The sequence below is a fragment of the Heterocephalus glaber genome, unplaced genomic scaffold (assembly GCF_053883595.1).
Source record: "Heterocephalus glaber isolate CG9 unplaced genomic scaffold, H.glaber_assembly_v1.0 deba00001531, whole genome shotgun sequence".
NCBI classification, from domain to species: Eukaryota; Metazoa; Chordata; class Mammalia; order Rodentia; family Bathyergidae; genus Heterocephalus; species Heterocephalus glaber.
Window position 1 is genome coordinate 1,052,498 of NW_028258329.1, and position 25,126 is coordinate 1,077,623.

A 25,126-nucleotide genomic window follows, 5' to 3' on the forward strand; every position below is an offset into this window, starting at 1 on the left:
AATTCTTTTGGGAAAATACCCAGCAGGGGAATAGCTGAGTCAAATGGGACCTCTAGTCCTAGTTCTTTGTTGGCCTTCTAGATAAACTTTAGATATATTGTAAGGATTTTGTTTACTGAACTGTTAAACATAATCAGTTAAAAGTTTGATCTGAACATTTCTCTCAGAAAAAAATATTTAATAAAGCAAATGCTGTCTCATTTCTGAGGAGTGAAATTAAAACCAGTGATTGACAAGGAAATCTTTTTCATTGTTTTATCTAATTTCTGTTCAGTTAAACATAGTAAGTGTACCTATTCCTAAACTATTCAAGATGTGCCCAAAAAATTCATTTAATGTCCATATGCAATCTGATTTTAATTGATCAAAATTGTCAGCCTTCAATGCTGGACTTTCTAATAGACTCCAATTAATTAATGTAATCTTTGAAAGGATTATACTTTTTCTCATGTTTTCATATTTTATAAGACACTTTTATAAAGAAGCACTTGTAACTTTAATGATCTCCATAATGTTTCTGTATGTGTACATATAAAAATATTAAAAATATATATGAACAGCTAAGTGAATTATCCGTAAGTTTCAATCCTGTACCTACCATGAAGGCAAGGGGAGCATTTTGCTACTCGATAAGTCTCCACTGCACTCCCCCTACTTTATTCCCCTCCCTCCTTCCCAAAATAACCACTATCTTACTACCCCGTGGTCAGTTTTGCCTGGCTTGAAACCTGCTTTGATGGCACGATAGAGTTGTTATTTTGTGAATGTTCTTTAACACAGCTTCATGATCACGAAGCCCATGTGTGACACTGTATTCTGTTTATTTTCTGGGCTGGATGATGGTGTGAATAAACTGCCACTTATTTATGCGCATGTATGAAGAATGCTACCATGAGCATCCAGAAGCCTGTCTTTCTGTGAAAATATTAGCAGAAGTATGCATCCGGAAGTGGAACTGTGACTGTTCGGACTCAGTTGGATGTGCTAGACCCTACTCAGCCCGGTGTGTGTGCGGCCCCTGTGCCCCACAGCCATACACACAACTGGGTGGAAGTTACCTGCTGGTAGCGAGGTGCTGTCCTGTGATTTAACTTCCAATTCTCTGAGGACCAGGATGGTTGAGCCGCTTTCCTGCCAGCCTGCGTGGAGATCTGCTTTTGTGAATCGCTGTGTGGGGCTCTTCGTCAATTTCTTACTAGTTTTTGGAACTCTTTGTATATTACATATGCAAGCTTATTGTAGTTCGCGTGTGTTATAGGAATATGATTTGTACACTTGTGTCTACTCTCCCAGGAACGTGTTTTTGTGGATGCTGTGCAGTGTGCGTCAGTTTTCAGGTTTTTCCTGAGCACTGTTGCTCTGTGGGCTGCACCTCTCTGGATCACTGTGTGTGTGTGTGTGTGTGTGTGTGTGTGTGTGTGTGTGCGCGCGCGTGCATGTGCGTGTGTGCACGCGCCTGCACTGGGGCTCTGCTCTGCACCTGTGGCTCACTTAGTCATCTTCGTACACCATGGTACTCCCTGCATTCTGCACTTTAGGGAAGACCTTTCTCTTTTTATTTATTCTGTTTATTCTTGACTTAGATATTTTTAGTTCTTTTCATTTTCCTATAGATTTCATGGTTAGATTAGTAATTTTTATTTTTAAATGGGTTGGCTTTTTATTAGGGCTGCATTAGTGAGTGAAAAGTGACATCAGTTTAATTCTTCCAATTCGTGTCTTTTATCTCTCCACTTATTTAGGTTTTCAATTTGTCTCTACTTATCTGTGTGAAAATCTTGCAGATCCTTCTGAAATTTCCAAGATGTCTGATATTTTCTGATGTTATAAGTATTTTACACATAATTTCTTGTTACTGCATATTTACAAGAGAAATATTTTACGTTGAATGACCTTGCTAACACACTTACTGCTTTGAATAATTTACTTGAGATAGGACCTTTATGCCTCCAGGGTAGGAAGCTTAGTGGCTCTCTGCTTTTACTGGTCCGTGTCTGCAGTCCACGCGGTTCCCATTGCTGGTGTGGAGTCAGTGCTTGTACAGAACACATCTCTACTCCTTTTTCCATTTGCAGTCCCCCCGCCATCTCTTCAGCCCCCTCCCATCTGAGAAAAGTCTGTCTCCCTACTTCTTAATAGCTATCTTCTATTGTGCTCTTTCTTTATAATCTGAGTTTCTCATATAAAAGAAACCATGTGATGTTTAAGCTTGTGCTAATCCTCCCTCTTCCGTGTGCTATTGTCGTTATGTATTGTACTGTATCTGTGCTTCAAATCATACACAATGTATTGTTGTTAAGTGAAATAGTCACTATATATAATTATATAATTTTTTTTTCCTTTTATCTACAAGTCTCTGGCTGTGAAAGTTTTCCTTATGCCTAAAGAACACTTCAGCAGTGCTTTTGTTGATGCAGATATCCTGGTAACAAATTTCTTATAGTTGTTAAAAATCTATATCCATTTTTTTCATTTCATGGAAATATCCATATGTTATTTATAATATATATCCATTTTTATTTTTTAAAATCTATATCATTTTTCTTGTAGGTTGAATTTGTTGGTGATAAAACCCTAGATTGATATTTTTTGTTTCTCCATTTGAAGATAATTGTTTCATGGTCTTTGTCTTGTATTGTATCTATTGAGAGGATACTCCTGGGGTAATTGGCATGAATGGATTTGTTTGTGGTACTGGGGATTGAACCCAGAGTCCCTGCACTGAGCTATGTTCCCAGCCCTTTTTCATTTTCTTTTCAGACAGGGTCTTGCTAAGTCACTAAATTTCCCAGTCTGGGTTCGAACTAGAGATCCTCCAGCCTCAGCCTCCCAGAGCACTGGGATTACAGGTGTGCACCCCCATGTCCAGCTCTGATTGGCACTACTTTGAAAATAATCTGTTTTTCCCTTCCTCTTAGATGCCTTCGTAGTGCTTCTCTCTGGTTTTCTTTAACACTGTAGTGTCCTGAGACCTGGATCTCCCTGTAATTACTCTGCTTGGTGCTCAGGAACCCTGCCTGGCTGGAGACCTCCCAGCAGTTTGATCCTATGAGCCATCACTTTCTCAGGTGGTGCTTTGTTCAGTCTCTCTCTCTTTGGGATTCCAGCTGCACACCTTGTTCTGTCTTCTGTAGACCTGTCCCTCTGTTTTGCCTTTTCACTTTACTTCTTGTGCTTTCTGAGGACATTCTCTCCTGACTTAACCTGCAGAGGGGACTGGGAGGCAGGAAGAGCCATTAGCAGTTCACGGTGATCTCTGTCCACTTCCCGGGATTCCGGCAAAACTGAGTTCAGGTTCTGTCTTTGTGTGACAGTCCGGCTGGTTTATCTTTGGATTTTTAGCAAAACTCTTCGTCCTGGTCAACCCAAGAGACAAGGGGGTTGATGTGACTCCTCTCCTTCCTGATCTGTCTCCAGCGTCTACCTCCAGGCCCACGAGTCTGTCAGATGTTCTGCTTAGCTTCTCATGCTCTTCTAAAACTGCATGCACCTGCGTGCCCTCTGTTTCCTTTCCCCTCACATCTTGGTACAGAGTTTTACTGTTTGTTTCCTGCCCCAGTGACTTCAAGCAGATATATTTAAGGCTTTTCCATTTTTCCAGTCATTTCCAGCACAGACTTCTATATCTATGACTTCCATATCCATGGATTCCACCAACCAAGGATCAAAAATATTTGGAAAAACCATTGCACCTGTCCTGAATACATATAGGCATTTGTTCTTGCTATTCCTTAAGTAGTACAGTATAGCAACTATTCACGTAACATTCACATAGTTGTAGATATTCAGATGGACTGTACATGATTGTAAGCCTGCGGAAGGGTGTGTATATGTTCTCTGCAAAAACCACAACATTTTATATAAGCAACGTGAGTATCCGTGGATTTTGACATCTGGGGCCATGCCTGCACAGGTGCAGAGGGCTGTTTGTGGATTACCCATTCTGCAGCACCTGAATGCCATGGTGTGCTTTTCACCTCTCTTTATTTTCTAAGAAGAGTTTATAGTTACCTCAATATCTAATTCTTATTTTCTTTGGGCTATTAAATATGAGAATTAAGAATAAGAAAATTTAAGAAATATTTTAGGAAATATAAACCCTTCTATTTTGTATTTTTCTGGTCACATGATACAGAGGGAGCAGCTATCCAGAATGGTGTGCTTTTCAAGAAAATACTGCTCAAAGGCAGGAGATCTGAGTCGTTGGTCATAACGGTAATAAGCTGTGAAAATGTGTGCAGAACACCCGCCCCAAGAGCATACAGACAAAGGGGTTGGAGAAAAAGAAACCCTGAATTAAATCTATGTGGATGAGTACACTGAGCTAGGGATCAGTGCTTCCCTGGATGTGGGGTGTCAGGCACCAAGGCGCGGGTCCCGCCTGCGTGTCCTGCAGACCAGGACCATCAGTGAGCCCCAGCTCCGAGGCTGCCCGCTCCCTACTCCTAGCTCCGTTTGAGCTGAAAGATTGGAATTTTTGCAAGATAGAGCAGATTATTTACTGCTTCTGTTTCTCCTCTGTTTTCTGGTGTACATTGGGATAGTGATGAATTCTGACTTCGTTTCAAAATACTTTGTCCAAGATTAGAAGATAAAAGGAAACATCCAAAAATGAATAATGGTAATGAAAAGCAATTCAGAGATGTGAATGTTTTTATTCTTCAGAAAGCAATTTTCAAAACATTTTTGCTGTGAATAACATACTTGTATTACCTTTTAGTTTATGAGTACCTGTGTGCAGTGCATAATGTTTACATTCCTTGTGAGGAGCTGGTGCATGTACACAGCTCATCTTGGTTCCTTTTAGGGTCCCCTTGCCTTCCCTCCATCCTCCTCCACCCATGCCTTCTTCTCCTAATACTTAAAAAAATTATCAGTAACTGTTTGCAGTACACAATGATACATTCGTTGTCGGGAGTTTGCTTCTTCATCAGTGACTGACAAAGTATGAATTTCTAAAGTCCGCACGTCCCACTGTGAGGGCATAAACTCAAGTTTCTCTTTAGAAGTGCGTTTATCAGCACTAAACTATAATACTAACGATAATATACTACTAACGATAGTAAACTATCATTACTAAAGCCTTGTGATTAAATTATTATTCCCTGGGTCTATTAATAAAGTTGGTATAGGCATAGAGAAGATATTACATGAAATGAATGGTGAAAGGAATAAACGTTTATGTCTTATTTGTCACTTATTCAACCTAATCTCTGGAGACAGAGTCCCACCCTCTGTTCCTCCCTCTCCCGTCCTTAGGGCCCCCAGGGCCCTTCCGCTGTGCTTTTCAGCCATGTCTGCCCCGATCCCTCAGCCACGTGGTCCAGGCTGCCCTGGCTCCCGTGCTAGGGGAGAGCCCAGCTGACTTGGCTTATGGCCGTGAAATCCCTCTTCTCCCTAGGAGCTTCTGACATATGTCTCACTATAGAAGCCAGATTTTATTTCAAAAATTCATTGCCCTGCATTTCCTTCACAAAAATAATTCTTATCTACCTTCATTTTTTGTAGTTGCCTTTAAGATCTCCAGAAAAAATTTTAAAATATGTTCAATGGTGAGAGCACTTTAAGATTACAAAACCCTGAGCACAGAAGTCACCCAAGAGGGGGACAGAGGAAAAGAAGAAATGCGCATTTAGTGAGGGTGGTTTGGGGCCAGATAGCATATTTTGTAAAAGTTGATCTAAGCCATGTAATTCCTTATACATGTGGTAGCTATTCTTCTTTACAGGAGATTTATTGCGATATAATTCACAGACTGTAGAATTTGCCTATTTACAGTGAAGTCACTTAGTGGAAGACAACCATGAGTATAATCAACTTTAGCATATTTTTATCACCTTGTAATGAAGCCACGAACCTTTCAGCAATCATTTTCCCCAACCTGCCTTCCCTGACCCTAGATAGTCATGAGACTTTCTGTTTCTCTGGCCTTGCTTATTCTATATATTTCATACAAATAGAATCATACAATATTTAATCCTTTGAGACTGGCTTCTTTTATGTAGTGTGACATTTTCAAGGTTCATCCGTGTTGTAATAGGTGTTAGTCCTCCATTCTTTGATTGCCGAATAATAGTCCATTGTATGAACATACCACATGTTTCTAATCCGTTCATCATTTGATGAACATTTGAGTTGTTTCTATTTTTAGCTACTTGGAATAAATATACTATGAATATCTGTGTACATGTTTTAGTGTGGGCACATTTTCTTATTCTCTTGGAAATGAATTCCTATCCTTAGGAATGGAATTTCCGAGTCCTATGATAAATTGTGCTCAATCTTTTGAGGAACTGGCAGATTGTTTCCTCATTGTATGGCACCATTTTACATTCCTGCCAGCAGTACGCATATGATGGACCCAGTTTCTCCACATCTTCTCCAACACTTAGTATGTCTTTTTTATTGTAGCTCTCTTAGTGGGTGTCAAGTGGTAACTTACTGTGATTTTGATTTGCATTTTCCCAGTGAACCATCATTCGAGGCATCTTTTCACATGCTTATTGGCCATTTGTCTCTCTTAGGAGAAATATCTATTCAGAGCCTTTTCCCATTTTTTAATTTGGTTGTCTGTTTTTGTAATTTATATATTATTTATATATTCCAAGTAGAAGATCCTTACCAAATAAATGATTTGCAAATATTTCTCCATTCAGTGGGTTGTCTTTTCATTTTCTTGATGGTGTCTTATGCAACATAATACCTTTCAATTTTGATGAATTATGGTTTATCGTTTTGTGCCTGTCATTGTATTCTTTTCCTGATTTTACAAATGAGGAAACACAGGGTCTGAGAGGTTGTTCAGACTCTCAAGCAGCAATATCCAGCTAAAATACGAGGCTGTATGCTTCAAACACCCTTGTTCTTGGTTACAACAACACATGGTTCAACACTGTGGTCCTAACGGCAGAAGACCTGAAGGGTGCACACTGCCCACTGAAAATGTGTTTTTAGCTCCAACTCTATGTTTCCCTTCTTTCTTTCATATTTCATGTATTTCCTTCTCCTTGTGCATTTTTTCAACATATAACAAGGCGATTGCTAATGAGAGTGAGAAAATTAGTAACACCAGTTACAAGTAGAAGGGGGCTTCTAAGTGAGTAGGTAGCATGATAAAGGACCTAGCTGCCAGAGCTTCCTAGGCTATGCTGGGGGCCTGCCCTCAGTCTCAGTGGGGAAGGGTATGTGGGTGTAGGTCAGCTCTTCACAGTCACTGAGCTGTCCACTCATTCCTTCACAGATCACTTGGCGTAACTCATATCACTCTACAGAGCTGGCATGACACTGTCTGTGTATACTTGTATTTTAATGAGTTCTTCAAAAATGCTGATGCCTCTAGAGAGTGCTAGGGGTTCAGGCTGGACTGGTGATCCAGAGCCTTGACTTCAGCATAACTCTTAATGCACCCGAAAGACTGCAGTCAGCATCTTTACTGGCCGATTCTGCCAAGGAGGCTGTGATTTGGAAGGATGCACTTGTGCTTGGGGCTGTGCCTCTGCCTGTTGGCTCAGCATCTACTTGGGGACAGACCACATCTGCACTGGCATGAAGGCGATCAGCTTCTGTGCATTTCGGATGTCATTTTAAAGCTTCTGTTGCCACCCTGAGGGGTATGTGTTCATGGAGCCAACTTGCTGATTCTCCATCTTAAATTGTTAGCCAACAGCTGTGAGTGTCTGGGTGTCCTTCCTGCAGATGTGGTATCGATCATGGATTCCAACTTGGCCATGTCAGGACTTTGCCTAACAGAGCTACAAAGAGATGCAACATACTCTCCAGGCTGCTCATCATAAGGCAGAAACCTTTGCCTAGAGGAGTAGACCTGTTGTCTCACATAATTCTTGAGTTTACTAACAATCTGAGATCTCTCTCAAGGAGTCTCACAGCTCTTCTGGGTCCTTCACCATGGAAGCTCTCCTTCCTCCCTGCCTGAAGGAATCCTGATCAGCTGTGAGTGTCTCAATCCACAGTGTGGAACCCTCCCTAAAATCACTAGATCACATGTCCTGGCCTGGATTCGTGTCTCCAGTGTAGCATCCATTTCAGCTTTACAAAGGCTGGTTCTCTGTGAGTCTCTCTCTGCTAGTCAAGAGCCTTGGTGACTTTTATATTCATCTTTGTTATTTGCTGTCCTCACCCTTCCACTCTGAGTGAGATGTGTGGGGCATAAGCTAGATGTTGAAATGTTCTGTTGCTTTGAAATGGCATTTTGCTTCTAACAAATAGAGTACACTCACTAGAAAAACATAAGAAAGTGGTATGATTTCTTAATGCTAACATCTGCATCGTAAGTATTGTGGCAAAGTTTTTGAGATCCATATATTTTTGAAATCAGATGAATATTCTCTTCTTATAGGTCTCTGGCGATGTTCTGAGTCTTTGTGTAGTCACATTAGCATCCTGCTATGTCACAGCTTGTGGGTTTCCCAACAGAAGCAGTGGTATTTCACTGTGTGGCGTTCAGTTTGATAGTTTCTCTAACAATATACTCTAGAAAACATTAAGAAATTTGACTTGAAAAATGAGAAGTTGGGAAACATTGTAAATTTCACTGTCATTCAAAAATATTTGTTGCTCTTTCCTGGGAAAGAATAAAACATTGCCAGGCTGATCACATGATGGCTGGCGGTAGACTTTGCTCTGACCAATGAAACTGACAGGAAATATGCATGGTGTTTCTACCACAGCATCCAGCACTGCTGCAGACAGTGCTAAGTGGATCTATAGCAAAGAAGAAAAAAAATCTTTGTTGTGAACCACTGAGAATTGAAGGCTCTTTGTTACTGCAACATAACCTAACCTACTGAGTGATGGACCTAATGAGAGAGATCCGAGGCAGAGAGAAGAAGCAAAAGCCATGTGGCAAGGACACCAGAGTTTGCCATCAAGCCACAAACCAGGATCAAATCTTGAAGTTACTTCAAGATCGAAGCGGCCAGGAGGTTTCAAACTAAGACTCAGTAAAGATGTTGAATGTTTTGTATATTAAACTCAGCTGAAGAGTCAAATGAATATCCCTAGTTTCACTCAGTTAGTACGTCACTGTAGTAGTGGTAGTGGTAGTAGGAGTAGTGGTTTAGGTACTTGCCTTGGCATTGCGGTGTGTGAAGAAATACATTCCTTTCACAGACTCTGCCTAGGAACCACATGGCTTACTAAAGACGATCTTAGCTTGATAGTAATAGTAATTATACTTCTAATGAGAAAGAAAATGATACAAGAAGGTGGCCGTCTACATGCGGAAGGAGAAAGAAGGGAGATGTGGTGCCAGCCCAATACCCTGGAATGTGGTTGAGGGAAAGCTGTGCTTAAGAACAGCGGGCACGGACTGGCAGAGGCAGCAAATGTGCACCATTGTTTTGAGGCAGTGCCTGTCTCTTCGGCTACAAAATAATATGTGAAATGCAGAGACTGGGTGGAAAATAAAATTGAAGTTAATTTGGGAAAACATTTAATTAATTTGAGGAGGCTAAAATTCCCAGGTGAGTATTTTGGTGTTTGTAGAAAGCGAGTGGCCATAGAGCATTTCTGCAAAATGAACGGCAGTGTGGACGCTGTGCTCCCAGAGGCTCGCAGGTACCGGGGGCCTGCGGGTGACAGCCCACCATGCAGGCCTCAGCCGCTCCTTGTGTCGGCGCTCCTCCTTTGCAGGGACCCACACGGAGAGCAGCACAGCTGCGTTAGCCCTGCACGCAGGGAGAAGCCGCTGCTTTGATGCCGTTGGAGAAACTGGCGGACTGTGGAACTGAAAATCAGTGTACACTTCCACCTCATGTCACACTCTGACACAGTCGCCAGCTTTCAGAATACCGGCAAATACCTATTATTAACTTCCCCCAGCCTAAAGATAAGTTTTTAAAGTCATAAGGAGAGAGGGGCCAGGGATTTAGCTCAATGGTTCCACCACCTGCCTTGCCAGCACAAGAACCCAAGTTCAATCCCCAGGACCAAAACGAAAAAGAAATTAAAGTCACAAGGAGAAAAATGAAATGTACAGATGCAGTTACATACACGAAGTTAAGTACCTATCTGCCTGCCATTCAAAGTCATTAAATTTTAAAATAAACAACTGAGAACATGCTTGTGGACAACAGAAGCAAGGCTTAGTATATAAAATGCTAAAGTGAAAAGGTAAACACAGTAAGAGGAAAGAGATTAGAAAAATGAAATAATTTTGAAATAATTCACAAGATTATATACAGAGGAAAACATGGGAGATATTCAGTTAAATAAAGTAATTGAAAGAACATGTTATTCTCATGAAAATTAGCAAGAGTTAAGAGATGTTACATAATATGCTTGCAAACTGTGAGAGGTGCTTCTATAAAGTTCTGACAGTGGCAGTGCACCTTGGTATGATTCTTTTGCAGAGTTATTTGACAACACACATAAAAGCCCTAAATGTTGTCCTTGTAAGTCATCTTTTCTCATATTGATCTGAAAGGAATGCATGTAAATATAGCAAAAAAGCTCTGATCAAAGATATGTATAGTTTTATAAAAATAGAAATCACCTAAATCTATCGCACTCAAGAAATAGTATTTGTAAACTACAGATTTCATTTGTATATATTTGATGGGAGATTGGAGTTTAAAATTGTGTTTACGTATAATTTGTGACAACTATGAAAATACCTGTGGTATGATGACAATATGTTATGTGAATTTGATCAGAGCTTCACAAAAGAAACCCTATCCATGCACACACAAGAAACTGGAGGGGTCCCCTAGATGTCATCTTTAATTGCCGTGCTCACTAGGTGATTTCTTGTATCTTTTATGTAATTCTGCCTGAGAACATGGTAGTAAAAGATGAAGCCAGGAGACAAAATTGTTCCCTTTTATGATTAAGGTGACAGCCATGTGAGTGAGCCTGGTTGCTAAGTAAAGAATGAGGAACTGAGGCAGAAAGGGAGGTGGGTCGAGTCTGGGAAGTGCACATGTGTGGGAAGGGGCAGTGGACAAGAGGCACATGTCAGTTCCGGAGTAGAAGGAGATCCAGAAAGACGAGGTCTCCTGAGTCTTAGGGCCGTGCGGTCTCAGGAAGTGAGCTTTCCCTCGGCGAGGGAGGGAGGCCAGGAGGCAAGGAAACGCATGAGAAAAACACATGGGAGAAGGTGTCACGGGTTGAACTTCGAGCACTGGCATCCGGGAGATGAGCTGAGAGGGTTGCAACCAGCAACGGGCTCTGCTGGAATGGACGGGCGGGGGACAGGGAGGCTGCCCCGCTTCATGTCAGGAAGAACAGTGCAGTGCGGCACGGAGGAGTACCACACTGAATGGGACGTTCTGAACAAGCTCCTTTCTCCGTCCTACTGGCGGCGCTGGCAGGATTTCAGGGTGTGCTAGTGAGACAGACAGTCTGAGGCTTCCCGCTGCCGCTGGATTCACACACCGAAAACGGTCAGGTGCCTCCCTCGGGCCCTCCGTGCCTTCTCTGTGAGCAAAGCAGGGCAGCTCCGTGGATGCTGCTGCTGAGACCGAACTTGCTGCCCTGCCCTCTAGTCCTCAGGCTGCCCCTGAGCTGGCTCAGCTGGTCTAGAGCAGGGATGGGGAACCTTTCAGAGACGAGCGCCCAAACTGCAACCCAAAGCTGCTTATTTATCCCAAAGTGCCAGCACTGCAGTTAAACCTGAGTCCTGAGGGTTTAGTTTAGAAAGAGCAGCTGTTACCGCATGCTGGGCTGTTGGGGTGACTTGGCTCCACACCAGAGGTTCACTATCCCTGGTGCAGGGCCCAGGCCTCCAGCCCCGGGGCTCAGGATCCTCTGATGGGCAGGGGGATGACTGGGGAGCCCTCGGGCTAGGAGAGCCTCAAACCGAATCTCCCCTGCTGAGAAGGGAAGGGTCCTGAATGAAGAATAAACAAGATATTTGGCAGTATTCTGTACTCTGACCTAGAAGTTCCCCGTGGGTTTCCCAGGAACAGCTCTCCACTGAGTATTTAGCTCCCGAAGAATACGCTCATCATGATCTTTGACACACAGACAGGAACACACCTGCCTCGCACCTCTACCACGGACTCCGCTGGGCAGGCAGAAGCACACCCGTGCGTGCGTGCGTCTCCCTCGGGTCATGGACTTGTCACGCGTGTGCTGCTGACCCGTGGAAGTCCAAGCCCGCTCCTCATCTGCTGTCTCTTCTCCCGGGCACTAACCTTGTCTCTTCACCGTAGGTGCCTATCCCCGACTCTCGCTGAGCTTCCGGTTGAAGAGAAACATTGGCTACTTCATTCTGCAGACGTACATGCCCTCCATACTGATCACAATCCTCTCGTGGGTGTCCTTCTGGATCAATTACGATGCATCTGCGGCTCGAGTCGCCCTCGGTATGTGCTACCTCTAAGTGAGATCGAAATGGAAGGTGACTGTATCATTACAGCATTACGGGAGTTTAAAGGTTCAACTACAGTTTTTTGACATCATGACACCAGCCTTGCCCACATAGTTACTTTTTATCTTGGAACACTGATTTCATGCACAATTCCCTTGATGTGTTAATTTAATTATAAAGCTCAAATGTGAATTTCCATGCCGGTGAAAGGGAAAATATGCTTGCAGAATATTTGCATAATACAACTAGTTTGGACACTAATTTTAAAGCAAGGATTAACATCTCCTGTTCAACATTATTCCATGGCCCAGAAAGAAGACTTGATTAATTGTGCATTCTTCTTTTTTAAGTCAGAAAAATGGTCAAATATTACAGAATATAATTGAAATTATACAAATTTTTTTGGAATTACACAATTGAATGAGCATTAAAATAAGCACTTAGAGTCTGAGTAGTTCCAAAGAGCCATAGTGATCTTTATGAAGTATTGGTTACTTAACTGGGTTATTAGATGATAAACGATAGACCTTATAGATTTTGATATTATTTTTAATACTTCATTATGAAGGGAAAGCTTATAATTTCAGAAAAATTATCCAGCTAATTATTAGGAAACTTCATGAACAAAATAATAACTTGAATACATTTTAGGTAAGTACAGAGATAATGAGCAATTATAGTCCTTTCATTCTCAGGTTGATTTTGACTCCTAAAACTGTAATTAACAACAGGTATTTTAAAAATTGATGGAAAAACACTATCACTACTTGCCGGTGAAGTCATTCAGGGTTCCACTTATGCCTTCTTGCCCTCTGTTCTATGTTACCAACTTTTCCCAGGACTTTAATTTTTTTCCTAAGGGGATGTGTATATGTGGATGTGCAGTTTAGATCCAAGGGCATAAGTTGCACACTTGTCTTCAAGATTAGATTTTCCCAGGAAATGACACATAACTATCAGTTGAGAGAAAAAAATCAAGTGGCTATTCCTAAGGATATTAGGTAAATTAAAAAAGGACTTCGAGAAGAATAATGTATCAAAACACCAATTCTGTATTGCTATGTATTTCTCTTCTTTTATTGGTATGTGTTTGCAGTACATAATATTTACATTCCTGTTTTGGAATTGGTGCATGCACATAGCACATCTTAATTCTTTTTCTCATTCCCTTTCCCTTACCCTCTTCATCTCCTGATCCTCTTCCCATTTGAGAAAGATATATCTCCCTACTTCTCCCAGCTTCCTATTCTCTACCTTTTATTTTGCTCTTTATTTGTACTTTGTGTTTCTCGTGTAAGTGAAACCATGTGATAGTTAAGCTTGTCTCATTTATTTCAGTCAACATTGTGGTCTCAAGGTGTGTCTCTGTTCCTACAAATGACTCAAGTATATCTTCATGGCAGAATAATACTCCATTGTTTGTAATTGCCATATTTCCCTTATCTAATCAAGAATGAATGATCGTCAGGAAGAAATCAAATAATAACAAATGCTGGTGAGGCTGAAAGGGAAAAGGAACTCTTTTACATTGTGGTGGGAATGTAAACCAGTACAACCACTATGGAAATCAGTACGGAGAGTCCTTAAAAAACTAAAACTAGAAATTCCATTTGACCAGCTATGCCCTTCTATGTGTCTTCCCAAAAGAGTTACAGACATCAGATTACAGTGATACGTCCATACCCAGGTTTATAGGAGCACAATTCATAACAGCCAAATCTTAGAAAAACCCTATATGCTATTTATTTCTAATGGGTATGGAAGGCAAATTTTTCTTTAAAAAGTAACTAGGATGTCTCTATAAGTTTTACCATTTTTCTTTTTAATATTACTAGAATATTCTTTGTTAAACTATTTTCTTCTCACCTGAAAATTTCACTGATACAAAACATTTATGGGACAGATTCAAGTTTCGTGGCACTGTTATACTTTTTCTTTTAAGAAAAAAATAATATATAAGTGCAGCATTGCTGGGAGGCATCCTTAAGCCTGTGCAAATGGAGACCAGAGGGTGAGATTTCATGAGCTTTAGAGCGAATCTGCTGTGGAAATTTTTCCTTCATGTGATCATTAGAGAAATATCAGTACTGAAGAGACGTAAATGTGGGCATCACTGGGGTGAGGGGAACTGAAAGTGCAAATCTTGGACTTTCCTAGCTACTGCAAGTTCTGTACATCCTTTATCATAAAATATTGTCTCCCAGTACACGAAACAGATGATCTATCTGAAGTGGTTAATATCCAACCCAGCCTCCATCCGCGGTAGGAAAACAGATTCCACTTTTTGTTACAAGGCAGCGTTATTAGGATGAGCCTGGATTGGGTCCTGTGACTGTGCTGGGAGGATAGAGTCCTCTGGGCAGAGCTGCTGTGGTCTCATCCTGGGTGACAGTCAGGCTCTGGTGGAGTCAGAGCCTGGGGCAGGGCGAGGGGCAGAGGCAGGTGGCTGTACACGTGAGTCAGGGGAGCAGGCTGGCAGGGGAGACAGCTCCGTCTGAGGACCGCGGGCTCCATCCAGACCAGAGTCCCCAGCTCTCTCCCACAGTGATGGAGACCTCTTCTCTGTTCCCTGCCAGTACAAGGCCTGGCTCCACCTCTCGGGTTAACTCAGTGTGGGATGCTGTCTTTAGAGGGTTGTCCTCAAAACCCTGAAATCCAGTGATCAATGAATAATATCATTTAGACTTTATTATTTGTATTTAGTAGGAAGAAAAACACAATGGTCTGATGCAAATAAATGATGTTTTTTTCTTTCATAGTCATCTTTATAAATGCAGTTTTGCAAATATAATATTTCATGAGCATAATTAAGTAAGAATGAAGTTGAGGCTAACAATTAGTAAAGAATACTAACAGCCTGGTGAACGTGCAGAGAACAGGAAAGCCACGGCCACAGAGCCATTTCCTGTGCTGTGGTCAGGCGTTGTCCCTTTGGAGAAAGTGAATTCAAAGCAAGGCCAGCAACATAAAGGCTACTGCACAGGCCTGCTCTGAAGTGCTGGACTGAATGCCGGCTGCCACGTGTGAGCACGCCATTGGCACTTGAGACAACAGCAGCAGATGACTAAGGTGGAGCTGGCCTTCGGCCTGAGCCCACAGGACTCTGCTGTGCCAGCTGCAGACCACCACAGTCCATGGCTGTCTGCAGCATCCTAATGGGAGGCAAAGTGGCAGGAGCGTTCATAGCCTGGAGCACTGGATCCCTCTGTTTCCGTTGCTGTAACAGAAAACCCACCCCTGAGTACTGAATACCCAAGGCTGGGGAATGTATAAAGAATAGCAGTTTATTTCACCCAAAGTTTTGTAAGTTTAATAGCATGTGGCCTACACTTGCTGAGCTCTGAGGAAGCCTCCCATGGTAGCCTCCCATGGTTGAAGGCATCCCAGTGGCAGTGTGTGTGACAGGGAAAGATCACACAGCAAAGCAGAAGCCAGACAGCATGAGGGGTCTGTGTTGTCTTTTGCAAGCACTCACTCTCTCAGAGGAGCTGTGTCCCAGGCAATGACTCAGTCCCTTCAAAGGTGGTGACCCGAGTGATCTCCCACTAGGCTCATTCTCTTAAAAGTTCCGCTGTCCCTCAAAAGTGCCACCATGGGGACCAGTCTTCCAACACCCGAGCCTCTGTAGACATGGACAAAGCCCAGATGACACCGGGCACTCATGCTGCTCCCCATTCTGACGTCGTGAGCCTTTGCCAGGGCTCTGCCACGCTCCTCGGTCTCACTGGCCAGGCTGAGAGCGGGTGGGATTTGCTGGCTGTCCTCTCCTTGTGCCCCAGCCTCCCTTTTCCTGAGCTTCTACTGAGGCCTGCACAGGCAAGCACATCCACAATAGCTGGTTGCAGGGCCAGAGCATTCTTGCTTCCCAAATCCTCCGGAAGGGAAAAAGATGGTAGTAGCAGCAGCATTACAGAATTTTTGAACAATAGTGAGAAAGCCTAATTTGGTAGCATTGGCATGGTGTTTTCACATTTACTTATAAACTGCAATTATCCCATTGCCATGTTCAAATTTTCAAGTCTCCAGGTGCACATGAATGTGATGTTAGAGAAGACTCTTAAAATACTCTGACATCTTAGATCTCCATACATTTCATAAGCAGTGGCGCTTTACAGGTACATGTAAAAATAGATTCTCGGCTCCTCAGGGCTGCCCTGTGCCACTTGGCATTAGCAAGCCGTCGGAGCACATGGGGGCGCCTGCACCGGAGGTGCGAGCTTGCTCCCTTCCCCGCGCCCCAGGCACGGTGGCGAGCTGAGCTCCTCATCCGGTTGAGGACAGCGCAGGAATCCAGAGGGCTTCAAACCTGGGTGCTGAGCAAACCTAAAGCTCTGTGTAGAGCTGGGCAGGAAGCCAGTGACCTGGGGACTTGAGGGTGCCGACCTTCTGGGCTCCACTGCCTCCTGAGCTCAGTCACGTTGCCAGCTTCGGGGCTTGGTAGGCATGAAAACTACGCTGAACTCTCCTCCAGAGCCTCCTTTCTAGGGCAGGCTTGCCGTGGCGATGCAGAGAAGTTTCTCCGCCCAGTGGTTCTGGAAGGCACACTAATAATCTCACTCAGGGTGCCCAGTGTGCCCTGAGGAGCAGCAGGGCTGCCTCGGGCTTCTTACTGCCCCCCAGTACCGTCTCCAAGAGGCTGGGGCAGCGGCAGTCACTGTCCTGCTGAGCACCAGCCTGGGCTTTGCCTGCAAGCGTCGCTCCACTGGGCTCGGCAGCCTGTGACCGTGGCACTGACCATCTGTCCCCTGGGCTCTGGAGCCTCCAGCTATTTAATGTGGGCCTTCGAGTATCGAGAACTGCATCTGCTTCTGAGAGGGAGAGCTGCAAAATACCCTGCTTAGCTGGTTTGAAAACTAAACTTAACTCCGCAGGGAAGCCATGTGACCATTCACAAAATGCTTCCTTCGTTACGAATTCAACCAAATAACAAGAAAGAAAGAATGAGCTGATCAGCTGTCCCAGAGTAGGATGAGGTTCTAGGACCTAACAATGCCACCACTCCGTGAGTGGAGCAGACCTTTCTGAGCACACAGACACTTTCTCAGTGGAGTGGGGAACTCGCCCTGTGAGACCATCTGCCACTGGGCCTCATGGTTAATAATCTAAAAACTCACTGCCTGGTCCTGGCACCCAGCTGGTGCTGTGGGAGAAGGGCTTCCTTCTGGGACAGTCCCTAGCGGTCACTCACGGCTGGTCCCTCCGGCCTCGGGCCACATGGATGCCTCCTCCTGAACTTCCTCGCCCAGACACTCAGTGCTTTCTGTTAAAACTCTGGATGTGTTTTCCTTTCCCCTGCCTTACAAGCAGTAGATTCTCCTCCTTCTCTGCCCTGCAGGTCTCCGTGCTCTCTCAATCCCATTCTCTGGTTGCCTGGGGCTGGTGGGTGGGACGCTTCCCCAAGTGGAGCTGTTTGCTATCTGCCTCGAGACTGCTGCCTGTGGGACACATGTGTGCTCTCTGCATTCCTGCTGCCCCATGGTGCTCAGTCCACTCTCTCCAAGTGCTTTAAGCTAGCTGAGAAAATCAGAGGGAAAGGAAAACAGAACACACGCAGCAAAGATGCAGCCCCGCTCACTCTCTGCTTGTTTCCTAGGGATCACAACCGTGCTGACCATGACCACCATCAACACCCACCTTCGGGAGACCCTGCCCAAAATCCCCTACGTCAAAGCCATCGACATGTACCTCATGGGCTGCTTCGTCTTTGTGTTCCTGGCCCTTCTGGAGTATGCCTTTGTCAACTACATTTTCTTTGGAAGAGGCCCTCAAAGGCAGAAGAAGCTTGCTGAGAAGACAGCCAAGGCGAAGAATGACCGTTCCAAGAGGGACAGCAACCGGGTAGGCCCTTCCCCTGCTCTGACCGCCCCTGCCCTGCGGCGCACGGGCGCTGCACCACCTGTGAGCCTCTCCGAAGGACACGGACGGCCTGCTGCTCGCAAGCCAGACCCTTCCCTGTGCGAGTCACTCGCTTCCCATGGAAACGTGAGTGCCGCTGTTGGAGAAGCCGAAAGCAGCTTCTTCTAGAAAGAGCAGAACAGGGGTCCTAGAATGAGAGAAACTCTGGGGTGGCAGCGCACCCCCGTAATCCCAGCACTCTGAAGCAGGAGGACCCCAAGTTTGAGCCCAGCCCGGGCAACACAATGAGACCTTGTCTTAAATTAAAAATAAATGGGGGCTGACATGTAGCTCAGTGTGGAGGCCCTGGGTCCAATTGTTAGTATTGGAAAAGAAAGGAGAGAAACTCAGGGGTGCGGGGGCCAAACGTGACGCACGGAAGCATTTTCCAAAATGTCTCAGCATTCCTTGAGTTGCTGCAGTACCGGTTTGATCATCCAGCGCGTGGCCACTCCGCCGTGGAGGAGGCGGGCATCTGGGCTGGCCCCGTCCCGCCGGCCCGGTGCCCTGGGGAAATCCACAGCACGCAGGGCAAGCAAGGCGGAGGCAGGGGTGGGCCTGGAAGCCCCCGTAGATCCATCTGTGCTCGGCCAGGGTCCCCCGGCTGTGCCGTCCCGCAGGCCGAGGACGCCCCGGCTGCTCGCGGGTGCCAAGGGCAGCGTGCAGACCAGAGCCACCTCCAGCTCCGTGTGCACTCCCGTCGTGCCCTTCATGCAGGGCTTGGTCACCAGATGCCACTTCAGTCTAGTTTAATAAAAGCAGAGTTTTACCGCAATTGTGAACAATACCTTAAGGAAATTACAGCTTCTATACAATTTTTCTAATTTATCCTTCCGACTTTTTCATCTCCTCAAGTCTTCAACAACGAAGACCTCTACCTGTTTGCAGATTGGGTTTGTTTCCACATTCTCTTGGTATTTCAAGCTGTCCTCGCTGAAACTACTCATCAGAGGTTTCCTGCCCCTTCCTGTGCCCTGGGTCTGCCCCTCTCAGGAGCGAGGCGCTCCGTTCCTTAGGAGATCGCCTGCCTGAAGAGGCCCAGAACAGGCCCCAGCCGCTCAGGAATGTGTGGGACCTGTGAAAGGAATGTAAACGCTCCCTTCCGCTCAGCAAAACCTAAATAGACTTGGTCAGAAAAACCCAGAATCTGTGAATAAAACCAGGCTTCCCACAGGTGAAATTATCTTGACTTTCTTCCTGGGAAACATACTCGGTACCATACTGTTCTGTTTCTAAAGAGTCCGCATCCTACTATGAATACACAATATCCTTGGCTGTGCTGTTGCCAAGGAAACTAGGATTCATCGCATCATTGTTTCCATGACAGAGGCACATGCATGTGTGCCTGTGCGCGTGCATGTACACACTCACATACACACGCAAAACTATCTTTTCAAATTCGCACAGAGTATAAATCTGTTTCCTTTCTTCTAAATGAGACTGTTTAGAACTGTCAAACTGTGGTGTTATAGAAATATCTTTCTAAGTATAAAGCATAAAATTTTAAACTAGAAGAAAAAAAAGCCCTTTAACATCCACAGAGAAAATTAACAGAATATAGGAAGAATTATATTATAAGTTGGATGCAGAGAGAATGTTGAGCTGATTCATGAGTCCATTTTTATTGTTAGTTTTTCTAAAAATTTGTCTTTTGTCCCAGCAATTTTGGTAAAGTTTTCCCGTGTTCATATTTTCTGCAAGGTCTGTAATTGTAGACCAGTCCTTGTGGTTTAAAATCAACATACAAATAGCTACATGCATACTAATTTTGAAAGCATATTTGATGCTCTAAAGGGTAATCGTCAAAAATTGTCCCTGGGGCCAGGGTTGGAGCTCAGTTGTAGACTGTCTGCCTAGCAGGCATGGGGCCCTGCGTTCCATCGCTAGTGCCAAAAAACAATTTTTTAAAACTTTCTGACTGCAGCTAAGAATTCAGAGATAACTCTTAAGTATAAATAAATCTCCCCAAAAGTTTATGTCAAGTGAGGTAGATGAATTCAAGAAAAGTGAATGCGGAAAAGAATCACAAGATTTATGCAAAATAGAAAGGGCAGGACAGCTTCAGCAGTCCTCTGTAATTCTTCCCTCATTAGTCTGCAGTGATGGCACTGAGGATGGCTTATCTGCAGGGCCAGCCATGGCCTGCATCCCCCAGCAGCTCCCTGTTGGCAGCAGGAATTTGGCTTGTCATCGCCTTTCTGAGACCGCTGAGGTGTCCAGTGAGGCGAGTCAGGGGAAGACAATGCCTCAGGGCCATTGTAGCCACCGAGGGAGGGTCTGAGTCACCACAGATGCCTCCAGCACAGGAATGCAGTGATCCTACCGTACACCATGAGTTGATCATCCTTAGGGTTAGTAGTTATACATGATTTTAACTTAGTAGTTGAGTCATGAGTGGCTACAGTGTTCACATAATTCACCTGACTTCCTCTCAGACCAGCGGTACAGTATAAGCCCTGACTTCATTTGTGCACTCTGCCTGTCGGCTCTGAGCTGCTCCTCTACTCCCCTACCCCAGAATTGGTCTTTGGTTGCAACACACACATTACAGTTAAAAGCCTGTGAGTTGACCAGGTGATATTTAAATTTCATGAGGTGGCAGAAAGTCCTAATTCTTGCCAAGAATTCAGAGTTGTAGATTCAATTTCATTTTATAAAGAGCAAGGTTTCATTCCTCACATTACAGATTCTTTCTCATTCTCCTAAAACTAGAATCTTTCATTGAACTGGAGCTAGAAGGAAAGCGAAGAATGAGGTATCCACTGTGCACCACTGTGGTGACATATCATAGGAGAAACAGAGTTTTCCTGTGATGTATTCCAGCTGAGACGTTTTTAGGGTTTGATGGTTTCCACCTGGTAAGGTAGAGCAGGAAGAAAAGCTACATTGAAATTGATGGTTCTGATTACAGCAGATATGAGGTGGACTCTTCAATATAACAAATATTCATGAAATAATTTAAAAATTGCTGGTCATCGGTCATTCTATAGATTGCATTTCAGATTTATATTTCACTCACACTTTTTTCTATTTTAAGACCTACATTCCAGATTATACAAAATGATTAATATCTCCTTTGGAACATTTTGTTTTAAATATTTGGTTTCTAAGATTTCACAGATTTTAATAACCACTAATCCTTTCAGGGAAAAAACCTGCTGAAAATTTTGCTATAAATTTTCTAGATGTTGCTTCATATTTAAATGAAATCCAGGTGAATGTAAAACTGTAAGTAAAGGAGCTGAACCTATTGTATACTAAGATCTTATTTAATAATTAATTATATTTTTAAGTTCCTCTGCACACTAGAATAAGTCTTACCTGAATTATTGTTTCTGTTACCACTGTTTGCCTACTCAGAAATAAGAATAATGTAAAATTTTATTGTTTGAGTCCTACCTTGCAGGACCTTGTCCTAAGATAGCTGTCAGCTAGTCATGCATAGCTAAAGCGCCCGAGAGCACTTTAACTTTGCAAATTATTAATGGTGTTCATGGAGTATCAGGCGTGGCTCCCCTCAGGCTCAGCTTCTTTCACTGGACTTCAAAATCAGAATCTTTGACTCCCACCTCCATACCACTAGCCATGACATACTGGGGAAAACAGGGCACTGGATCCTAAGAATTTGTCACTAAGTCCTGAAGACGCAACTCAACCTTCAGTTGACTCATTTCTTGTGTCTTCCTCACCTCCTTGTGTGGTTCCTGAAACAACCAAATGCGTTTTATCTCTTGGGCACCCATCACCCCGCTCTTGCTACCTAGAATTCCTTCTTCATGTTGAGTGTCTTCCCCACTGCAAGACCCAGGCAGACCCTCTCTTCCACAGCACTTCCTAGCTCTTGTCTGTATCCTGCCTCTGTCCTTCCCGAGTCCAAGTAGCTGATTTTGTTGCTGTTCTCCCAACTTTCATGACACACACTTTGTGCTTGTGAAATTCCAGATCACTGAGATTCCCTGTGTGGCCCAAGCCTTCCCCTGCTAGGCAGCATCCAGTTGCTTGTATCCACCAAAATCTGCATACCCACCGTGACTGGGATGTGAAATGCTCCAGTCTGTGTGTCCAGGGATGTGTGATGTTCATCATGAGTTTGGTCCCACTGGGCCAGTAGCTTTTCATCATTTTCTAAGTCTGAGAAAAGGACAAGGCTCACAAATGTCATCCTTTTAATGCCAGGTGAAGCTAAGTCATTAGAATCATGAAAGTTCATCATTCCTTTCAGAACATACATTTCTTTCCTTGGTTCGTTCCACAAAATTGTTAGTTTGAATCCTTGCATTTTGATAAAAGGAGCTTTTGGTATGTTATTTTTGATAACCAGAAGAGATGACGTTTTAAAAGTGTATTTAAAAGGCAACATGTGTTCTTCTAAAAAATATATTTGCTAGCCCTTTGAAGCTGTCTGCTGCTAGACTCCTTGATCCTTGGGGTCAGGCTGCTCTTTGTGGCCCACCCTATCCCTGGGCAGAATAAGGCCCTATGGCAGGTGCATGCTGACTTCCGCATGGAGGACCTGTTCCAGGCCCATATCTGCATGCCTGAAATGAGCCCCTACTGCTGGGGTGGACCATTTGCTCTTGTAGCTCACAGTTTTCTCTTTAAAACATTACATGGCATTGGAAGAACATTTTTCTAGAGAGAAATAATATTTGGATGGCTTTTTTCCTACCTTAAGAAAAACAATTTCGTTTTCTGAGATTCTAATTAATAATGTAATAAACTACTTATTACTGAAAAGAATAAATTCTTCATAACTACTTTCTAAAAAAGACCAAACATGTTCTATCTTTGGTCATTCTCTGATTCAACTTCAGATACATACTAAACACATCAACTTGCCATTTATGACGATCACTTTACAATGCTAGTCATGTAAACAAAACCAAGTTGAGCTTGCTTAACAAATGACTCCGACTCATTCAGTCTCATTAAGTGGTAACCACTATGTCTTCTCCCCTGATGTTTGCTGGGGTATGGTTCACATGCATTGCTATAAACTGAAGTAGCAGAGCAAACGGAATTCACAGCATCCAAGAGGTTGCTTCCCTCTCCCAGCGCCCTGTGCGCTCCCGCCGAGCTCACTGCTCTGGGGCAGTGCCCCACAGATGCCACCTCCCCCCACTCTGGGTGCTGACTGGGACCACTGCTTTGCTGCTCTCCTGTTTCGGGAATACCTGCCTGGGTCTCAGGCTCCTCTTCCCACATCTTCATGGTAGCATGAGAGACTGAATGTCCCAAACCTCTGGATGCCTCCCTGGTCCTGAAGACATCAGGCAGCATTTGTCACCGAGAGACTCTTTCTGCTCGTTGTTCCAGGGAACATAACAAAAACAGATACACCACGAAACTTTCAGAACCCTAATGCTCTTGGTAACTTTGAGCTATAACCACCATTGGAATTTTCCCTTCAAAGGATAAAAAATGAGGAAATGATAATGTCTTTCTGTCGGGCACTGCCCCTCCAGACACCGAGTACCTTCCCCTGGGCCACCCTCCCGAGATCCAGTCTGCTCTCTTCCCTTCCCAGGAGACTGCCCACGGTGGCCCTCTCCGTCCTGCCCGGGCGCGCCAGCCGCTGGCCTGCCTGCTGCAGCGCGGCCGTCCCGCTGTGGGCTCAGCGCCCCAGCACAAGGGCCCTGGGTGGGTCCCAGTCTAAGCGAGTGCGTCCTACTCCTCCCTGCCCAGACCGGTCGAGTGGGAGCCCAGCCTGTGCTGCGGCCGCAGACACCGCCGCGGGGAGCGAGTGTACTGGGGGGAGACCTCCAGGAGACACGGGGCGGGCTGTCGCAGGGCGGGAGGGAACAGCTCCGGGAAACTCGGCTTTCCCCAGACTCCCCACAGGAGACGGTCCAGGGCAGTGTGCTCTCACTAGGGCCCCTCTTGGCCCTGTCTCATCTCAAAGTCCACTCTCACGGTCTTGCGCGCCTAGGCCATGGTTCAGAAGTACGTCATGTTTCTACTGAGAAACCACTTTCACATCTCTTTATTAACCGTGTAGAGCTGGAATTCCTTAGCACGACATGCCTGATCCCCTGCTGGCCCCGCTCTCCCTCTCGCCTGCTTCCCCCTCTTTCCGAGGTCCTTTCCGGTTAGGGTCAGAGGTGTGAAGGCGACACTGACGCGCATGGCAGCGCACCAGAGGCTCGGCCCGGCCTGCGCAGCGTGCTTCAGTTTCTTTTTTCTGTTTTCTCAGGGACCTGATTTCCGCTCAGCTGGTGCGCCTTTCTCACAACACTTCATCGCCACACCTTTGCTTATGATTTTCTTCCTGCTGCGTGTCTGAAAATGTACGCTTTTCCTCCCTGTTCGCGGAATAGCATTCAGGGTCTCACATACACCAGGCAAAGGCCCTACACGGAGCTGTCCCGCGTCTGCTCCTGTTCCGAGGGCGGATGCAAATGTACCTCCCCTCTCCACCCCGCAGCGGTGCCCAATGACCACAGACGGAGCACGTTAAAGCCACAGCCACTGTGGCAGCACAGAGGCTGGGTACAAAGTGCAGGAGCAGGGACCTCTGGGGTCCCCCACCTAGGGTCCCGCTGGGCAGGAGCCAAGGGGCTCTGGGTGCCAGGGCGCTGCCGGGCTCATTCGGGCGGTGGCCAGTCAGCTCCTGGTCTTGCCAGGCTCTGGCTGTCGCTGGGGCTGCCCTTTGTGGTACCGCCTGTCGTCCTCCTCCTCACGCCTCCCTGCCGCCCATCCCGGGCTAATCGAGTCCTCCTTAAGCTGTTGGCACTTCTCTGACTTGTGCTTGTGCTTCCGGCTAAAACCCTTTCTCTTGTGCTTATGAAAATTCATGTTCTTAGATGGGAACAGGAGCACCCCTGACTTGAGGTCCGTCACCTCACTTGCGTCTGCAGAGGCCCTCTGCAGCCCGGAGCGAGCTCGCCGCGCCGCCTCACC

At 45.0% G+C, this 25,126-nt stretch overlaps 1 protein-coding gene across 2 annotated transcripts in view; it reads left to right on the forward strand.

Annotated features, from left to right (window-relative positions):
• Gabrb3 (gamma-aminobutyric acid type A receptor subunit beta3) overlaps positions 1-25,126 on the forward strand; it is a 211,522-nt gene that overhangs the window by 180,992 nt on the left and 5,404 nt on the right. For both annotated transcript variants that reach the window (XM_021250161.2, XM_004872180.4), the window contains exons 7-8: positions 12,174-12,326; positions 17,925-18,169. In XM_021250161.2, the coding sequence (XP_021105820.1) occupies positions 12,174-12,326; positions 17,925-18,169 (398 nt within the window). The remainder of the gene's footprint in view (positions 1-12,173; positions 12,327-17,924; positions 18,170-25,126) is intronic.